The sequence below is a fragment of the Euleptes europaea genome, chromosome 6, assembly GCF_029931775.1.
Source record: "Euleptes europaea isolate rEulEur1 chromosome 6, rEulEur1.hap1, whole genome shotgun sequence".
NCBI lineage: Eukaryota > Metazoa > Chordata > Lepidosauria > Squamata > Sphaerodactylidae > Euleptes > Euleptes europaea.
Window position 1 is genome coordinate 78,944,088 of NC_079317.1, and position 18,918 is coordinate 78,963,005.

Consider the following 18,918-nt stretch of genomic DNA (forward strand, 5'->3'; position numbering starts at 1 on the left):
ATTGTCGTGAAAAAGTATCCACACACAGCTCTGCCCTACGTAGCAATGGCCATTCTTCTTTCAATACAAAGCAAGCAAGAGGAATTCCTGCCAGCACAACTATTCTTGTGTTAATAGGGTCTCCAGAAAAGAAGCAGCAGAATTCTGCATCATGCTTGTTTTATTCCACTGGCATGAGAGAAAAGAAAACCCAGACTCTGCCAAATGAATTAACAAACCAGTGGAGTAGTAATGGCAAACTGACCATGAATATGTTTAAGTTGTAAAATAGGACCCCCACTGAACTGATCCTAATTGTTTTATAGGATCTAAGTGGTTAAAAAAAAAAAAACACCAGTCAGACCATTCAGGTATTTTATAGACAAGTTGTGAAGTCTTTGGAGTCAACAATATTTTTTCTCCAAGAAATTTTGGAATAATTTGAGGTAGCCCGAAAGGTCAATCATATATGCAAACTGAAGCCTCTTTACTGTGGAAGTAAAATACTTCTAGAGAGCCAGCATGGTATAGTGCAGAGGTTCCCAAACTTTTTGAGTCATGGAGCACTTTTCAGGAGAGAAATTCATCAAGGAGCACCAATTTTCACCTAGCACCTATATACTAAACCGAATGATGGTAGTATTTTTCTTTCCAATCTCTTCATGGAGCACTAGGAAATGCTTCGTGGAGCACCAAGTGCTCCTTGGAGCACAGTTTGGGAACCTCTGGTGTAGTGGTTAAGGTGTCAGATTAGGACCTGGGAAATCCAGGTTCAAATCCCCACTTGCACCTTGGAAGCTTGCTGGGTGACCTCGGGCCAGTCACACACTCTCAGCCCTGACCCTGGCTAGTATTTGGATGGGAGGGAGCCCTCCAAGGGATACCAGAGTAACATGGAGACAGGTAATGGTGAACCACCTCCCAACGTCTCTTGCCTTGAAAACCCTACGTGGTCACCCTAAGTCAGCTTTGATTTGACAGCAAAAAAAAGTACTTCTACAAATGGGTCATAAGTGCATAGAAAATAGGAGAGCTTTAAGAGCTGGAGCTGTGGCAACAACACATCTCTTTAAACTCTTGTTTGCTGCACCCTTTCTGGCACCGATCTGTGAGCAACAAGTGAAGCCTAAAGGATACTTTTTGGTTCCATGGCTGATAGGCCACATTTTTATTATCTCTAATTAAATTAATGAATCAGGCCCAGAACTTTGATACAAGGGCCCCAGCAGAAGGGCACTTCAGAACTTGTTTTTGGGTGAAAACACATGGTCACTTTATCCTCCTTTAATCCCTGTTTCAGACAGAATTCAGCCAGGATCGAACGCATGCATTTCACTTAATGTGCGTTCGATCCTGGCTAAAACAGGGATTAAAGGAGGATAAAGCGACCATGCGTTTTCACCCTTTGTTCAGGTCTTTGGCCTCTCCCTTACTTGGCCCTAAATATGGGATTTACTTAAGTGATACCTGTTCATGAGAAGCAAGCAACATTAACCTGAAATAATGTGAGAAGCACTGAGTGCAAACCCATTCCTGCGAATATCAAGACTGACATTGATTTTAATGCAGCAGGCACCACAGCCATTATAATTTCGACTTCAGAGACTGCTTCAGAATTTCGTTTCTAGATATTAGCAGTGGACTATGGACATTATTTTCACATGTCTCTTATCTGCCATAGTTATTCAGTGCAACTAATCTGAATAAAGTCTTTGCTTCCTTTATTACCACAACACCTCATTTCCTTGAAGTCCAGGCAGGTTTACTAGCAAAAAGGCTTTGGAACCAAGTGACACAATATTTTTGCTGTCTAGAATTGATTAATCAACAATGATATAACTAAGCTTGTCCAGTTCCCCTTGGTAGAAGTTCATTGTTTTTGTGTGCACATGTTTCTTAGCAGCTCCCCAGACATGGGATTGGTTCCAAGTTCACCAAAAGTTGAAGAATAGGTGGGGGAGAAGGAAGGAGGGGGATTTTGTTCTGGCTCCTAAACAAACTCAAAATAAACTGAAAGGTACTCTTCTCCCCACACACACACTCTCTGTACCGTCATATTTTTTAAAAAATGGCAACAGCATTCAGTGTTCATTTGAAATATGTGATCCCACCACAGAAAACAAAACAGGATTTTTAATCCATTCCCCATTCTCAGCCTCTATTCCCTATGAGTAAAATAATGAATGGCCAGTGATCAACATATCGGAATTTTAGTGAGAGCAATTTAAGAGGATACAGAATGGAATAAATGATAGGAATTCCACTGTTTTCAGTGTGCATGCATATGCATGTGTATATTGCAACTGGGGACTTTGAAAGCACCCTTGCTTACTCAAAGTGCTTTGAAACAAAAGGAAAATTCCTTCCTCCCATAATCCAACACTGTGAAATACAGATTTAAAACAGTAGTCTGTCCCCTCTTGGATATTGTAAATTTGTCACAGTTGGTATTAATCTCCAGGAAAAGGCTCTTTATGTTGATTCATTTTTAAAACCCCAGAATTCCAGAACACTATCTATTTGAGAGATGTTCTGACATTTTCAAGTACCAGTATTCTGTTCTGTCATTCTGTTTTCATGGAAAAGAATACATCCGATCACTCCCTTTCCTCCTATTTATCAGTGAGATCAACTTTTGAAATTGCCGTTAACCAAAGTAGAGAAAAACCAATGAAGAAATCCATTATTTGGAGCCTTAGTTTATTAATGAACAAATTAATTACATCCTTAATTTTCTATCTCACTGAGAGACCAAGAAATATTGTGTCTCAAACCAGATTGGCCACATTAACCTCAGTGAGGAGCTTAATTTTCAAAAATTGTATTCAACTTGCCTTTAAACTGGATTCTGAAAAATGATTGAGCTACTGGTTAGAAGGAATTTCTAAGGATCTTTGCTATTAGACAATTCCATGGTCTTCATTAAAAAAAAAAAAAGCATTGGGGGAAAGCATCACAAGTATAATTATTCCGGGCATTAGGATAGGTAGTTAAGAAACAAACACTATTAGAAAATGAATTGCCATTTTGTGTCAGTGACAATTCTTTGCAATTAAGTGGATTGATTGATTATAGCAAGATCATTCTTGTTGAGAAAGAGTAGCCCCTACTGCACAATAAGGAGGAGACTCACAATCACAAAAACTCTTGCACTGCTGTTAACCGGAAGTTCATTATGGAATAAGGTCCATGCTATTTAGAGAAGCAAAATGTGATGCTTAACCATACCTTTGCAGTTCCTATAATTCCTATAATTAAATTAATTTCAGAGCTTTTTTGTTTTCAGGAACAATGCACATGGTAAGATAACATAGGAATATCTTGTTTTTTCTATCTTTGCTTTTATTATTTGCTTTTTTAAATGTTAGATTCTTCTAAGAAAATTAGAAGGAGCCCTGTAGTGCAGAGTACTGCAGTCAAAGCTCTGCTCACCACCTGAGTTCGATCCCCACGGAAATCAATTTCAGATAGAGAGCTCAACGTTGACTCAGCCTTCCATCTTTCTGAGGTTGGTAAAATGAGTACCCATCTTGCTGGGGGTAAAAGTGTAGATGTCTGGGGAAGGCAATGGCAAACCATTCCGTAAACACTGTGATGTGACATCAACCCCTTTATTATTTTTTAAAAAGAGAGAATTAGAAGATGTGATAAAGTTAGATATTCTTCCTGTTTCTGGAAGGTGAATGCTTGCTTTTATATAAGTAAAGTTGGGAAGGATAAAAAGGAAGAGGAAAAGGAGGATAGCAATTTCACTTCAGAGTAGTTTGCACCACCAACAAAGCTGTTTTGCCAATATCTGGGAGGTAGAATGTACACAAAGACTAGAGGAGGAGCAGATGACAGCAAAACTAACAAAAAGTCTTTGCACCTGTTGTACGGGCTCCTCAGGAGTAAGGCCTGGCTGTCCGTGGGAGTGTGGCAGCCATAGACTGGGGGAGGCACCGAATACTGCTGGTCACCTGTAGACAAATCACAGAGAAATTCACTACCCTGAAGCATTGTGACCTGGATGTTAAGTTTTAAAGGGTCATTAGGAAGCCCAGAGAAGGGACTATCCTTTTCAAGCAGATAATTGTTTTCATTTTCAATAGTTAGTTTTTATCAGAGGTGGAGACTGATACTCAGTTATTTTGAAAATGGCTTTATTGTTTGACAATGTAAAACTGGTGGCTGCTTTTATTTTTAGCAAGCATGCAAGTCCAAATGACAGCTAATGTAGCTTAAGGTGAGCTATCTGTCAAACATCTGTTCAAATCTCTCTTGGACAAGACTCCCTGGCCTGAGGCAAGCCTTTATTTCTCTGTTTCCCAGTTGTAAAACAGAGATGTTTTACAGCACTTCTATGAGTGTTACACCAAAGGTTACTGAAGAACTGTATCCCTTTGAACGTTTGAAGTGTGTGATATAAATGCTAAGACTAATCCTTCCGAAGTTAAGCTTTCTGAGACCCATTGGTTGCTATAAATAGGTTGAGGGGATGTGACTCAGTGGTAGAGCATCTGCTTGGCATGCAGAAGGTCCCAGGTTCAATCCCTGGCATCTCCAGCTAAAGGGACTAGGCCACTTAAGGAAGAATCAAACCGGCTTACAATCGCTGTCCCTTCTCTGCAACAGACACCCTGTGAGGTAGGTGGGGCTGAGAGAGCTGTGACTTGCCCAAGGTCACCCAGCTGGCTCCGTGTGTAGGGGTGGGGAAACAAATCCAGTTCAACAGATTAGCCTCTGCTGCTCATGTGGAGGAGTGCTCCAAACCACTGCTCTTACCCACTATACCACCATGCTGGCTTCCCCTCACCTATTGCTTTTAAAGGAGGAGCAGGAAATTGAACCCAAGACTTTGTGCCTGCAGAGCGGATGCTCTACCCCTGAGCCACAGATCTACGTGTTCAGGGTCTCTGACCCCATATATAGCAGAGCACACAAAACAAGGACCTTCCTGGCTGGACTGGTAAAATTCTGACCAGTTGGCAACTCTGTCAGGTGCAAATGGGATTTGTTAATTAGTCAATTGCCAATAAGGCTCACAAGGACTTAGGCCCAGAAAATGTCCAGGAATATTAAATGAGAAAATAAGAAAAATATGCCTTTGATCATGCACAAATTGCCTTTTCCACCCTGCTTAGTAAGCACAAGCGGTCCACTCATATCAGGAAGGACTGGAGAGTATAAATTTCAGGTGAACACAAGAAGAAGAAGAGTTGGTTTTTATATGCTGACTTTCTCTACCTTTTAAGGAAAACCAAACCAGCTTACAATCACCTTCCCTTCCTCTCCCCACAACAGATATCAAGTTTTATTCAGTGTACCTATAGTTTAATTAAGACTTAAAACTTTAATTAAAGTTTGTTAAGTTAATAAACAGTGTACCTACCTATATAGTTTAAGTTTAAGAAATTTGGCTCTCAAAAGAAATCTCAATCATTGTACTGTTGATATTTGGCCGACCACTGGACTAGGCGATGTGAAAGACCTCTACCTGAGACCCTGGAGAGCTGCTGCCGGTCTGAGTACACAATACTGAATTTGATGGACCAAGGGTCTGATTCAGTATAAGGAAGCTTCATGTGTTTATCTATAATGTGCCCTAATTATTGATTCAAGTACCTGTGGAGTATATTGGTTTGACAGTACTTACAAATCAGTTTTAAACACCTTATAGGAACAGTCTACATAAATTCGCATCAACTTTGTCTAGGCCAAATATCGTATATAGTTCTGGGATATAATAAAAACATGTTTGTGTTAATTATTGTACTATTTCACAAGAGCAGAACAATTTTCATCGCAGTCATGATTTTCAATAGCACTGATCTATTTAGCTTCTTATTTATATATGGGCACTACTTTTTTCCTAAGGTTACTCATTATTCAACTGGTATTTGTATTGTCCTTCAGTCATAAAAGCCCATGAGTGAACTGGTTTGGGGGGACTTTATGGGGCTTGTGTGTGTGCGTAATCCTCAGTAAATTCCATCCTGTGATCCCTGACACATTTCATAAAGAGGACTTTGCACAGTTACCTAGAGATGTCTGTTGGGCGATGGGGTCCTCGTGTTTAAAGGAATGGTTTGTAAACTGTGCTGCGTGGTGAGAGGGAGTGTGGCCATAACTTGGAGTTCCATCAAACGCCACTGTGCCGTAACCTGCCAAAAGAACAACATCGTCAGGAATCAGAAGTTGAATCGCCTGGCCTTGAACTTTCTCATGAAACAGCTTCCTGCAAAAAAAAAAAAAAATGTTTCCCCCAGGCAGGCGTCAAAAGGTTGAAGCCTACGCTCTTTGCAGCTGCTGGTAGCTCCTTTCCACAAGAAGAGATAGCCATCACAATGAACCCAGATAAACCCATGTAGGGACCAAAATAGTGCAACTGTAGCAAATTCCATATCTAACCCCAGTCTTGTGTCACCTTCTCGACCATAAAGCTTCAGAGAGAGATGGTGAAAAGCAACCCTGCCTTGCCATAAATGCTAAACCCTGTTGCACATTCACACCTTAGATCTCAACAAAAGAACACAGCTGTTAGATATCTCTCTCTCTCTCTCTCTCTCTCATAGTAACTCCATCATAAGTATGGTCACTTGGAAGTAAATACTGACCTATTTGGGACCCAGGTGTAATAATCGGGATGATGGGGCTCTGTCCTTGAATGCCTACTTTGATGGGAAATTGAGAGTAAAGATTTTTCCGCCATGTCTGAAAAGGGCAGCAGGTTGTTTCCCTGCAATGCTTTCATTCTTATTCCTCACATTCAAGAGAAAGTTCCCATCTGCTCAGGAAAGCGGTCTGCCATTTCACACGTAAAGTTACCCTTTAATCTGCATCTCTCCTGCTTCTCACTAGTTTTATAAGATTAACTTTCTGCAGCGTCTGCAATAAAAATGGCAAGCCATTAAATGAAAAATAACCTCCTACTTTAAGCGAAAATTGCTGGCTCAAACAATAATAAACAGCCTTTTTTTTAAAAAAAAAAAAGGAGAGAATTCAGAAGTAAAAGGATCGCCTCTGGTGACCCCAGGCTGACACCTAATCATAAATCAGGCGTTTAGACACCAACTTTCATTAATTACTTGGAGCCAGCTAAACAACTTCAGCTAAAAAGTAATTACAAAGTAATATTATCTTTGAGACTTCTCGGCTCATCAGCATTTACCGCAAGACCAAAGAATGTTTAGCGTAGCCCTTCTGAGACCTGCCCTCGCTTTCCCAACCGACGCGCGCTGATTTGTTCCCTGCCAGCTCTCCGTTATAAAAGCCATTTTCCTAAAATCACATCCCCTTGAAAATCCGCTATTTTTAAAAGAACGTTCCAAACACATTCAGACGGGCAATAACATGCAATTATAATGATTTCGGTTTGGGACAATGTCTCACAGCCAGAGTCTTCGCGTTAAAAAAAAAAAATGTCAGAAAATGCCGCCGCCCTCTCTTGTATCACCACGCTGTCTTTAGTAGACGCATTTCGGTGCGCTAAACTTCTGCTCCAGGGGCTGTTCACTCTCATACAGGCGAAAACGCACGGGAGGTTTTGCCTTGGATTTGCCGCTCTCCAAATGCACATTTTCCCCAGCCAAATTCTCAGGACTCAAAAATAAGCCGCCATGCAGAGTTTTGAGAATTGAGATGGGGGAAATGTGCATCTGGAGAGTGGCAAATCCAAGGCAAAACATCCCGTGCGTTTTCGCCCTCTGTGGCAGCAGATGGCAGTTAAGAAGAAAACGAAGGTGATGGTTGATTTTAGACCACAGTCTAGGATGGGGGGTGGGGGGGAATAAATTCCCGAGAGGGTGGAGCAAAGTTTCCAGAGTACTCCAGTGAGTGATTTACTGCCCACCCTCATGCAACCCCTTCCTCAAGCCACTGAAACAAGAATATGGCTGGGTTTGGTTAGCACCAGCTTTCGAAGAACACGTTACCTGCAGGTTCTTAAGCGTGTTTGCTCAAAATTGCCATTGGTTTAAATGAGCTTGCTCCAGAGTAAATGCTCGTAAGATTACATTTTAGCTTGAAAGGTAAAGAAATTGAAATCAACTGGGCATCGTGTGGTTAAATTAACCCTTTCAGTTAGGAATCCTATTGTAATCAGTAAAAATTACCCTGAGTGGAGTCCAGTGTGAACTGCAACCAGACAGTAAAGCACCGGTGCCTAACTCCTGAAAACATAATTCACAGTGGGTAGACGTGTTAGTCTGTTTGTAATAGTCAAAAAGGGCAAGAGTCCAGTAGCACCTTAAAGACTAACAAAAATATTTTCTGGTAGGGTATGAGCTTTCGTGAGCCACAGCTCACTTCTTCAGATACAGCTAGAATGTACATTCTAGCTGTATCTGAAGAAGTGAGCTGTAGCTCACGAAAGCTCATACCCTACCAGAAAATATTTTTGTTAGTCTTTAAGGTGCTACTGGACTCTTGCCCTTTTTGACTCCTGAAAACATAACTTTCAAAATAAATCCCGCTGAAGTTGCAAGAGCTGCCATCTAAAAACCACTTGGTCTGGTTAATTTTATATATAAAACACATTACATCCTGGTTCTAAATGCATCACCAGAGGAAATAAATCCCAATCCCACTGACCTTTGCCAACGTTTCCAAGCCCAAGAATCAGATCTAGGAGGGGACAGAGACCCTTTTGGCTTCAGTTAAATTTAGACCACCCAACCCTACACACAATTGGTTAGTCGCTATGTTTCCAGCTGAGATAAACATGCTTGGGTGCAAAGTATTTAACTGCTGCCCAAAGGGCAGTTATTGTGGACGCCTATCTCATACTGCCTACTTAGGAGAGCCAAATTATGGCAATATTCCTAAAGAAAACTATTTGTGAACTGCAGTTTAATATCTTTTAGGATCTCATAGCAAATGGTTTAAATGGATGAGTCCAGTTTAAGATACTTGAGGTGTGCCCCACTAGTAGAGCCCCACCCACCATAACCTTACTTTAACACTTGGATTTCAGTCACTCAACTGTATTGCAGTCTGATAGTTAATCGGGTTCCTAATCTTGAGGAAGCCTAAACCTGCCTACTGGAAGGTACTTGCGCATAAATTTACCTGCAGCCAAGGCATTTGCAAGGTTCCCTCAAAAATAAGTCTCATTGTGCCGGATGACATTTACTCCTAATTAAGTATGTACTGGGTCTTTGGGCAAAAACGCATGGGACGTTTTGCCTTGGATTTGCCGCTCTATAAAATGCACATTTTCCCCAGCCAAATTCTCAGAACTCAAAAATAAGCCCCCACGCAGAGTTTTGAGAATTCAGATGGGGGAAATGTGCATCTAGAGAGCGGCAAATCCAAGGCAAAACCTCCCATGAGAGTTCACCCTTATGTTGTAATGTGTCCAGGACTGGGATATAAATGGGATGAAATCACAATATTGCATTGCTCAGAGTTATAAATTAGGCTGCACACTTTTCTAATCAGGGAGTTAGTGTCTCTTGAAAACAGGATTTTGTGAAGCCTTCCTGCCCCTCCCTGGGTAGAGAAATTACTGGAGCTGGAAATTATTTCCAGAGAAATGGACAGATGATACACTACAATCCCCACCCTGCGCGCAAGAAGCTGGCCAGTGATAGAGCAGGGTTGGAAGCGCCTCTCCAAGCCTGTTGCGTGCGCTTGGCTTGTCCTCGGGCACAGAAGAGTCCTTTTTCTTTCCATCCAGCTAACAGCGATGACAGGCCAGTGCCCAACCCCGCACTTCCACGCTGTAGCTGTCCCTGGCTCCCTTATCTCAGCTCATAACCCACAAAGCAAAGGCTTCCCTTCCCCTCATCCCTCCTCTTTTCTTTTCAACTCTCGCAACATTGACACTTCAAATCTGTAGTTCCTCTTGGCCCAAAGGCAGATATTTGGTGACCTTCAAAATTCTCCTCGGAGCAGAATGATGTTTTGGCCACATTTTCCGGTGTTGTTTGACCTAGAGCTTCAGGAATGTGATAAGAGGGCTGAGTTCTGAACCGTCCTCCTGATAGCGCGGTCTCTTTAATTAGGATTTTATCGGAGGCTAGGATGATTAAGACGCGCTGGAAATAATTGAAATTTGGACATCTGTTGAAGAAGGCAAATCTTCTAAAGGGACCCAGTTGTTAGAAGAACCCAGCTGGGTGAAAGAATGGAAGGGATGAAGGGGGGATGCAGATAGAGGATTCAAAGCAAGAGGGTTTCTCCCCCCCCCCCCAAAGACTTGGCAAAACTGCCAAGGTAACGTCTTTCCCACGGTGGGGAAACTTGTCTGAAGCTAAAATTCAGCCTTGACTGATTCAAAGCAACAACATTATATTCATTTCCCAAACAGTGTTTACCAGAGTTCCCAAATTCCTCCCAGTCCTCCTAAAATTGGGGCTCTCTCTCTCTCCCCCTCCCCTTCATTCATTTATAGCTTGGACGTGGCTAGCATGAAGCTGATGGCTTGTTTTTGTTTGGGATTATCATTCAAGTTCTCTCCCCACCCCACAATACCTCTTCCTTGCTATTGCTCCTTTGACACTGTAAGAAAAGTTAACAGATCTACTACTCTTCATTCCTACTTCACGGTGTATGGATGTTGGGAAGACTGAATCTAAAAGAATCATCATTTGAGCCAACTTGTCACTCAAGACGACTAGAAAAAAGATTAACTATAGTACACAGTGTCCGGAAATCCAGATTCCTCATTTTATTTTTATTTTTATTATCATTGTTGTTGTTGTTGTTGTTGTTGTTGTTATTTTGGCAGAATAGGAAAATAACATGGAGGAGCGTTAAAATATGAAATCCCATGAACCCAAAATTCTTGAGATGCAGTTACACTTGAAGTAACGAAGTAAATAGTTTTGTATCATATTCTAGACCAATGTAGGACAAATTCTAGCTTTTGACAAACTGCCGTGCCTTGGAATTGTAATATTTCTTCCCAAAGCGTGCTATGCAAACAATTTAAAAAGAGCTAATAGATTTGTGAGTCGTTTTTACAAAAGTGGGACTTTTACTTAGTGGTTTTAAATAGCACTGATCTTAAATTTTGTGAAAATAAAAGGGAAAATAGCTAAATATTTCATGAGGGGTAAGTCCATCAGTATATTTTGCACTTCTTTTTTCTAGCGTTATTTTAGTATTAACATTTGGTTTTACCATTTTGTTGTTTAACTACAAATTCTTTTTTTGCATATCTGTTCTTCATTCATCTAAAAATGTTTTCCTCAAAAAAAAATCACAGACCACAATTAGATTGATAAGCACACAAAAATACAAAGAGAAATATGTCAAATAAAGAAAGAACCCAAATTACTCAGTTCAAGTTGATTTGTTAGCCTATTGTAGGAAATAAAACATAAGTCCTGTGGCACCTTAAAGACTAACAAGATTTTTTTAAACATGAGCTTTCCAGAGCAACAGCTAATTTCTTCATAACTGAAGAAGTGAGCTGTGACTCATGCAGAGTTCATATTAAGCGGGTAAATGTTGTTAGTCTTTAAGGTGCCACTGGACTTCCCCCCCTTAATATGGCAATTCCCACCCAACCCCTAGAAATGCTGCAGATTTACATATTTAGTGGAATTCAGACATGATATTAATTTGCTTCATAAATTGTCTGACCAAAGTATCCAAAAACCAGAATTCCAGCAGGACAGTACGCATCAGAAAAATGCTATAGTCCCTGGTGCAAGAGGAATGGGGGCAATCATTAGAAAAACTGAATGGTTCTCCCAACTAAGCAAAGCAATTTCCTTCCCATACTTTGGAGAACTATTTTCTTCACTGTTGAAGAAAATAAAATCAAGGGTTAGGAAACACCTCACTGATCAAATTAGAAGGAACTACTTATTGTTAAAGGAATCATTTGGGGAAACTTTTTTAAAAAAATAGCTGGGAAGCTTGTGTTCCCTCAAAAATAAAGTACTCTGACTGCATAATGAGAACATTCAATAAATTAACTTTCTTTATAATTTTATGTCACTGTTGCTTTGCGTTGGAAATATTCCTTTAAAAGATGATCCTTGAACTACAAGTGGACAAACCTTTCCCTTTATTTTCTGTATTTACTTAATTGTGGTCTGAAGTAGGTGGGGAAAGTCATGACACCGCAAGGGCACAATCCACCTGCAAGTTCTTCTGCACCAGCTCTACTGGAATGAAAGGTGCTACTGGACTGAATCTCTAGTATATTTATATTTATCTAATTGTGCTAAGATCCATTGATTTCATACATGACATTACTTTTTCCTCCATACAGAGTTTAAGGAAGGAACCTTAGAATTTTAATAAGTGGTTCTTTTCAATTTATTTCTTGTTTCTCACCATCTCTCTCCCTACCCCTTACAGGCGGTGCAGACAGAAACAGAGGACTATGAAGAAAAATGATATATTCGATTATCAAGAGGATCCATAACTCAAAATAAGTCAATGAGAATTCCACAATATTTCTTTGGGTACCACTTTCCCGGAAATCCTTAGGGCTTAAAGGTCCCAAGAGCCAAATCCAAGGTGTAGCTTAATTGGTTTAGAAAATCTTGTCAAAGGGAATAATCGATTCTACATACACAATGCACGGGTAAATTGCATCGATTTCACCAAAACTTACTACCACATAAATATGTTAAGGTTCTGGTACCAATTATTTGTGTGTTCCCTAAAGAACTGCATCTTTGAACGCATGCCTTTGATGTACAGGTGCTGAGAAATTTTTGGTATGAGATATGTGCCTGTTCAGACATCCTCTGACCCAACAAGAGTCACGAATGGTTCGTTTCAAGATTAAAACGTTGTCCTAGAGTTAGCTTCTTGGTATAATCAGATCAGGCATTCAATCCAACGATATGTATTCCCACCTGCTTGTTTCCTTTACATGTGCAGACTATAATTAATAAGGCTAGAATTAATTTTTATTTCCACTGTCTATAGGTTGACAGAAGAATCTGCTAACAGCAATTTATTGTTTGCCAACTGGACACAGTAATTTGGGGAACCTGACTCGTTGGAAATTAATCTTGAATTGTTCAAGGAGATACCAAAAACAACCTGTTCGCTTAAAAAGGAAAGGTGAGTGAGTGTTTGACCACTGTTCCCAGCCTTTAGGAATTAACAAGTTCTACCGCGTTAAAAATAAGTAAACCAACATTGGCATCAGCATTGAAAACAAGAGCTTGTTTTCACTAATATTGCAATCTAAACTTAAATATTCAAAAATAGGTCCCATACAACTCAAGGGAACTCACATCTGGGTGAATATATAGAGGCTGCTTGCTAAATAAATTTATTATAAGGTGTTCCACTGAATCCAGGAGGATTAGGATGAAGTTGTTAGGAAAAGTTGGCTTTTTTCCCCAAAAACCTTTTCTAACCCTCTGAAATTTAAAAAAAAGTAACAATCTACTAGGAAAGGAGAAAGCTGAATGTGTCCTTGCTTCATCCTTTTTTATTATTATTAGAATGTATAAAGCCTACTGTGACCCACTGATTAACTGATGGGAACCCCAAATATTCCACTGATTGTCCTGAATCTATAGAAGAATTTATAGATGTGTACTCAATCCACAACCGTTTTACTCCAGAATAGCATCGGTGGAGTTCTTAATTGCATTTTGAAGTTACCCATCCAGAACCCGTTTAATCCAAAGTAATTTCCCTGAATGTAAAAATGCACTAAACCAGTCGACCCAGAGCGGCTTCAATGACGTTTACGTCTCCATCGAAATCTATCATATTTCAAGTTAATTCTTAATCTACTTTTGTCTAGAAAGACAAAACCCTACTTAATCAAAGACTGAACTGGAAAGCAGCGATCCATAGTTTAGTTAATCTGGTCTAGGTTAGTTAAATTTCTAATGTTAAATTGCAACCCAAGATTAATTTCTTCCGGGATAGCTTCAACTTCACATCCCCGGATAACTCTACGCACCCCGATTTAGGAGGAAGGCGGCAGCCCTTGCAGCGGGGGACTCAGCGGGATTTAGTTCAGAGTCAACAGGCAGAGGCTCGCGCCGCACGTGAATGCTCTTGGCAATGGAAGGTTTTGCCTTGGATTTGCCGCTCTCTAGATGCACATTTTCCCCATCCGAATTCTCAAAACTCCACGGCCATTTACGCAGGGGAGGTTTTGCCTTGGATTTGCCGCTCTCTAGATGCGCATCCCCCCCCGCCCCCATCCAAATTCTCAAAACTCAACAATAAACCCCCATGCGGAGTTTTGAGAATTCAGATGAGGGGAAAGGCGCATCTAGAAGGCAGCAAATCCAAGGCAAAACCTCCCGTGCTTAAATGGCCTACACGGGGGCTTAGTTTTGAGTTTTAAGACTATGGATGGGGGAAACGCGCACCTAGAGAGCAGCGAACCCCAAAACCTCCCGCGCATAAATGCCCAGAACAGCGAGGATGGTTGCTGCGGACCTTGGGGGTCCGCGGGTTGACCTCGCTGGCCACCAACGTCCCCAAGATGGGGGAGCCAGCCTCGGGGGGTGAGGGGGAGCGAAGGCGCCGTGTGCAGGGCCCCTCTCCGCCGGCTCTTACCTTGGTTGCGGATGGCTTGCTGGCTCTCCAGGCAGCTGGGCAGGTAGGGCCCGCTGGGGAAGAGGCGCGCCTGGCCCGGGGGGGGCGGCTGGCCGGGCGGGGGGGGCGGGGGCGGCGGGGGGGCGGCGAAGGGCCCGTAGCGGCAGGCGCCGGCGGTGCCGGTGAACTGGCCCGAGAAGTGGACGGTGAAGGCGCTGAGGCACTGCTCCTCGTGGGGCTCCGAGGCGCTCCAGGCCGGCTCCTGCTTGATGAAGGCGGCGTGCGGGGCCAGCGGGCCGTAGGAGGCGGCGGCCGGCGGCGGCGGCGGCGGGAAGTCGAGGACGGGCGCCCACTGCGCGGCGCCGCTCGCCGCCATGGGGCCGCCGCCGCCCGCCAGCGAGGGGGGCAGCAGCGCGCTGAGGTCCCGCGCCTCCGCGCCCATCGCCTCGCCGCAGCCTTTCCGCCGCGGGGCCGCGAACCACTCGCCGCCGCCGCCGCCGCCGCCGCCCGGGGGAGAGCCCTTGCTCCAGGCGCTCGGCCCCCGGCCCGGCTCGAGGCACCAGGCGGCCGAGCCCAGCCCCTTGGGGGAGGCCGGGTCCGGCGCGGGGAGGCAAGGGCCCGGCTCCAGCCCCGCGGGCAGGAGGGACAGCGCGAGGTTGGGCTCCAGGGTCGCCCTGGGCTCCGGCCGGGCGGGGAGGAGGCGGCGGCTGGCTGGCTGGCTGGCTGGCTGCGAGGGGGGCCACGGAGCGGCCGAGGGAGACGCCTCGCACTTCTCGCCTCAGACGCGGCTTTGCCCTCCGGTCCCCACAGCTGAGCTGGTTGAGGAGGGCGAGGGGGGCGGGGGTGGTAGTGGAGGAGGAGGAGCCAGGGGGAGCGCGCGGGCGCTCCGTCCACACGCGCGCCCCGCGCCGCTGCCTCGCGCTCGCGGAGCGCTCTCTCTCCCCCCCCCCCGACTTGGGGGCGCTCGCGCTCTCAGCGGGGCAGGGGCTCGAGGGCGGCGGGGAGACCCGGCCTCCCCTCCTGCGCCCGCCGGCTTTGCGGGCGGTCAGGCGCCACAGACCCAAACCGCCGGGGCCTCTTGACAAGTCGTTGACGCACGGGAAGTTTTGCCTTGGATTTGCCGCTCTCTAGATGCGCATTTTCCCCATCCCGAATCCTCAAAACTCTGCGTGGGGGATTATTGTTGAGATTTGAGAATGTGGAGGGGGGAAATGCGCGTGTAGAGAGCGGCCAACCCAAGGACAAACCTCCCAGGCATAAAAGACTACCGTTTCCCCATCTGACTCCTCAAAACTCTGCATGGGCGTTTATGGCCATTTATGCATCGGAGGCTTCGAATCGGGTTGGCCCCTCTCTAGATGCACTTTCCCCCCATCCGAATCCCTAGAACTACAAAAGCAGCCCCCGGGCAGGGTTTGGAGAATTCGGGTGGGGGAAAGGGGCGTCCTGCGAGTGGCAAAGCCCAGGCAAAACCTCAGTGGCCTCTGCAGGCCGGCGGCTGGGGCGCGGACGCCTCAGCCACTGAAGAGGCTGGCTCGCGTGAAGAGAAAGCAACTCGCCACCGAGCGGCAGGGGGGGGGTCCATTGGCACGAGGCGCTCTCTGTTACTTGGGGGGGGGTGCGCTCGCGCGCGCGCAGTCGGGCCGGGGGTTCAAACGCCTCCCCAGCCCTTCGGTCAAAGCTCGTCTGAGGCGCCCGGCGTTACTGGGGATGCGCTGGGAAGGCGCGATGCCTCCTTTCCGTTCGCGTTAAAGACTAAAGTAGCACCTTCAAGACTAACAAGAATATTTTCTTCTTTCGTGGAAGCTCATTCCCTGCCAGGAAATAGTCTTGTTAGTCTCTAAGGGGCTCCTGGACTCTCAGTCTGTACCAGGTCACACATGAAGCGACGGAAGAGGACGAACGAGAAGGGTCGAGGGAATCGAAGCCGCAGTTGAACAGTGTGCGCGTGCGCGAGGGGGGGGAGGATTTCCGACCGCCCTCCAAAGTGGAAGGGTCTGCAATCAAAGCTCCCCTCGCAGAGGAGCTGCAAGTGTCAGCCAAGCGTGGGGGTGACGTCATAGGACCGGAACGCTGAAAATGTATATGAACACGTGAAGCTGCCCTATACTGAATCAGGCCATCAAGTAGTAGGAAAGAGCAAGAGTCCGGGAGCACCTTAAAGACTTAACAAAAATATTTTCTGGCAGGGGATGAGCTTTCCTGAGCCACAGCGTGAGCTGTGGCTCACGAAAGCTCATCCCCTGCCAGAAAATATTTTTGTTAGTCTTTAAGGTGCTCCTGGGCTCTTGCTCTTTCCTACTACTGCAGACAGACTAACGCGGCTACCCACTGCAGACCATCAAGGTCCATCAAAGTCAGTATTGTCAGACCGGCAGCGGCTCTCCGGGGTCTCAGGCGGAGGTCTTTCGCATCCCCTCCTCGCCTAGTCCCTTTAACTGGAGATACCGGGGATTGAGCCTGGGACCTTGTGCGTGCCAAGCAGATGCTCTACCGACTGTGGCGTGGCGGCTCCACCTGCACGCTGAAGCAGGATGGCTTTAACAAAAATAATAACTTCCTGCAGGGGCTTCGCACTCTGCCTTGTGGGGAGGTTCTCCGCCGGCCAGGTGACTCAGGAAACGTCAGGGGCTTTTCGACGTTGACCTGCCAGGGCACCAGCCCTTTCCAGACACGGAATCCTCCCGCAGAGAGCATAAGGCCCTGCTGGATCAGACCAAGGCCCATCAAGGCCAGCCGCCTGTTCACACAGTGACCAACCAGGGGCCTCTAGGAAGCCCCCAAACAAGACGACTGCAGCAGCACTATCCTGCCTGTGTTCCACAGCACCTAATATATTCAGCATGCTCCTCTGATCCTGGAGGGAATAGGCATGCATCATGGCTAGTATCCATTTTGACTAGTAGCCATGAATAGCCCTCTCCTCCATGAACATGTCCACTCCCCTCTTAAAGCCTTCCAAGTTGGCAGCCATCACCACATCCTGGGGCAGGGAGTTCCACAGCTCCGCCAAAGCCTGGAAACTCGGTTCTCTTCAGAGGTGCTGCCCGCAGAAACAGTCGTTCAGCGGCCAAACCGGGTGTCTGTCCCGTTTCACTGACCTGCTCCTTCACCCGCAGCTTCCTTTTCGTCGGAAGACCTCGAGGCATCGCCTAAGCCCCTTCTCGCACTTCTAGTGACTGGGAAAGTAGGCTAGGCGATGGGAGACAGAGGCCAGTCACAGAGGACCCTTTGCCTCTGCGCAGATCTTACCACGCTTCTGCGCTGGAAAGGCTCAAAAAATGCCGAGGAGGCTCAGAAACGTATGAAAATTCTCCTCGCGGACAGTACAGAGGTTCGCCTTGCCAGGTGGCCAAATGCCGCAGGAGAAACGGACATCGACCATTTCCCCGCAGGCACTAGTCCAAGTTCACCGTTAGTGGCGGCGTTCCGCCGCATTTGAACCCAGGGCTCGGTAGAAAACGACCGTGCCGGCTCTGATAATCAGAAGACTCGATCGGCGTTAGGGGTGCTAGATCACGATGGTGCTGAAGAAGTGAGCGGTGGCTCGCCAAAGCTCATACCCTGCCAGAAATTTTGTTAGTCTTTGAGGTGCTACTGGACTCTTGCTCTTTTCTACTGTTAGGGGTGCTGTTATTGGTAACTAACACATTCTCGGTGTACAGAGAGGTTTGTCATCGTCTTCTTTGATTTCACCCGCGCAGCAGTCGCGTGAAGCCCCTGACCCTCAAAGGGAGGGATTTCCCCCCAAGCTGCTTAGGGAATTTGGTGTCCCTATGTCTCCTGTCCCATGCTTAAAACCAGGAAAAGTTTTAAAGCCATTCGTAAGGGATGGCACGAGACTCAAGTTGAACTTTCATTTCAGGGGAGGAACAAGGGAGGCCCTAAGAGCCTCTCTCCTTTGGAGGGGATTCTCGTTTAAAGGGAATTGTTTTGCTCAAGCCATGCGCTCTCAGCCCCGCCTCCTTCACAGGGTTGTTGTTGTTCGGCCAAAGGGTTGCTCTGAGTTCTCGGGAGGCAGGGAAAGATACAAATATAATATATATATATTTTAAACATTGGAGATAAAGGTTAAAGGAGGAGTCAGGAGCGTGTGGGCGCTCCATTCACACTCCCGGCACTCACGCAGCTGTCTGGAGCCCCCAGAACACTCCCCCCGATTTGGGGGATTTGCTTCATTTGCATAAAAATGCATATATTAGCATCAATTTAAAGAGCTCGGATTGGGAGGGAGGGAGGGAGGGAGGGAGGGAGGAAAGAAAGAAAGAAAGAAAGAAAGAAAGAGAAAGAAAGAAAGAAAGAAAGAAAGAAAGAAAGAAAGAAAGAAAGAAAGAAAGAAAGAAAGAAAGAAAGAAAGAAAGAAAGACTCATCTCCTGTTCTCATTGTAGATATCTCTTGGGTGTTCTTTAGATATTTTTTTTACTTCTAGATGAAACGGATGTACCTAACAGATAAAGCATTCAGGCGGAATCATATTC

General features: G+C 45.3%; 1 protein-coding gene across 6 annotated transcripts in view; it reads right to left on the minus strand.

The window, feature by feature from the left end:
• WT1 (WT1 transcription factor) overlaps nucleotides 1-14,881 on the minus strand; it is a 57,482-nt gene extending 42,601 nt beyond the window's left edge. For 5 of the 6 annotated variants that reach the window (XM_056851201.1, XM_056851202.1, XM_056851203.1 and 2 more), the window contains exons 1-3: nucleotides 14,461-14,881; nucleotides 6,000-6,122; nucleotides 3,848-3,938 (exon numbers count right to left, since the gene is read on the minus strand). In XM_056851201.1, the coding sequence (XP_056707179.1) occupies nucleotides 3,848-3,938; nucleotides 6,000-6,122; nucleotides 14,461-14,881 (635 nt within the window). The remainder of the gene's footprint in view (nucleotides 1-3,847; nucleotides 3,939-5,999; nucleotides 6,123-14,460) is intronic. The other variant, XM_056851204.1, reaches the window with a different exon arrangement.
• Nucleotides 14,882-18,918: the final 4,037 nt, after the last annotated feature.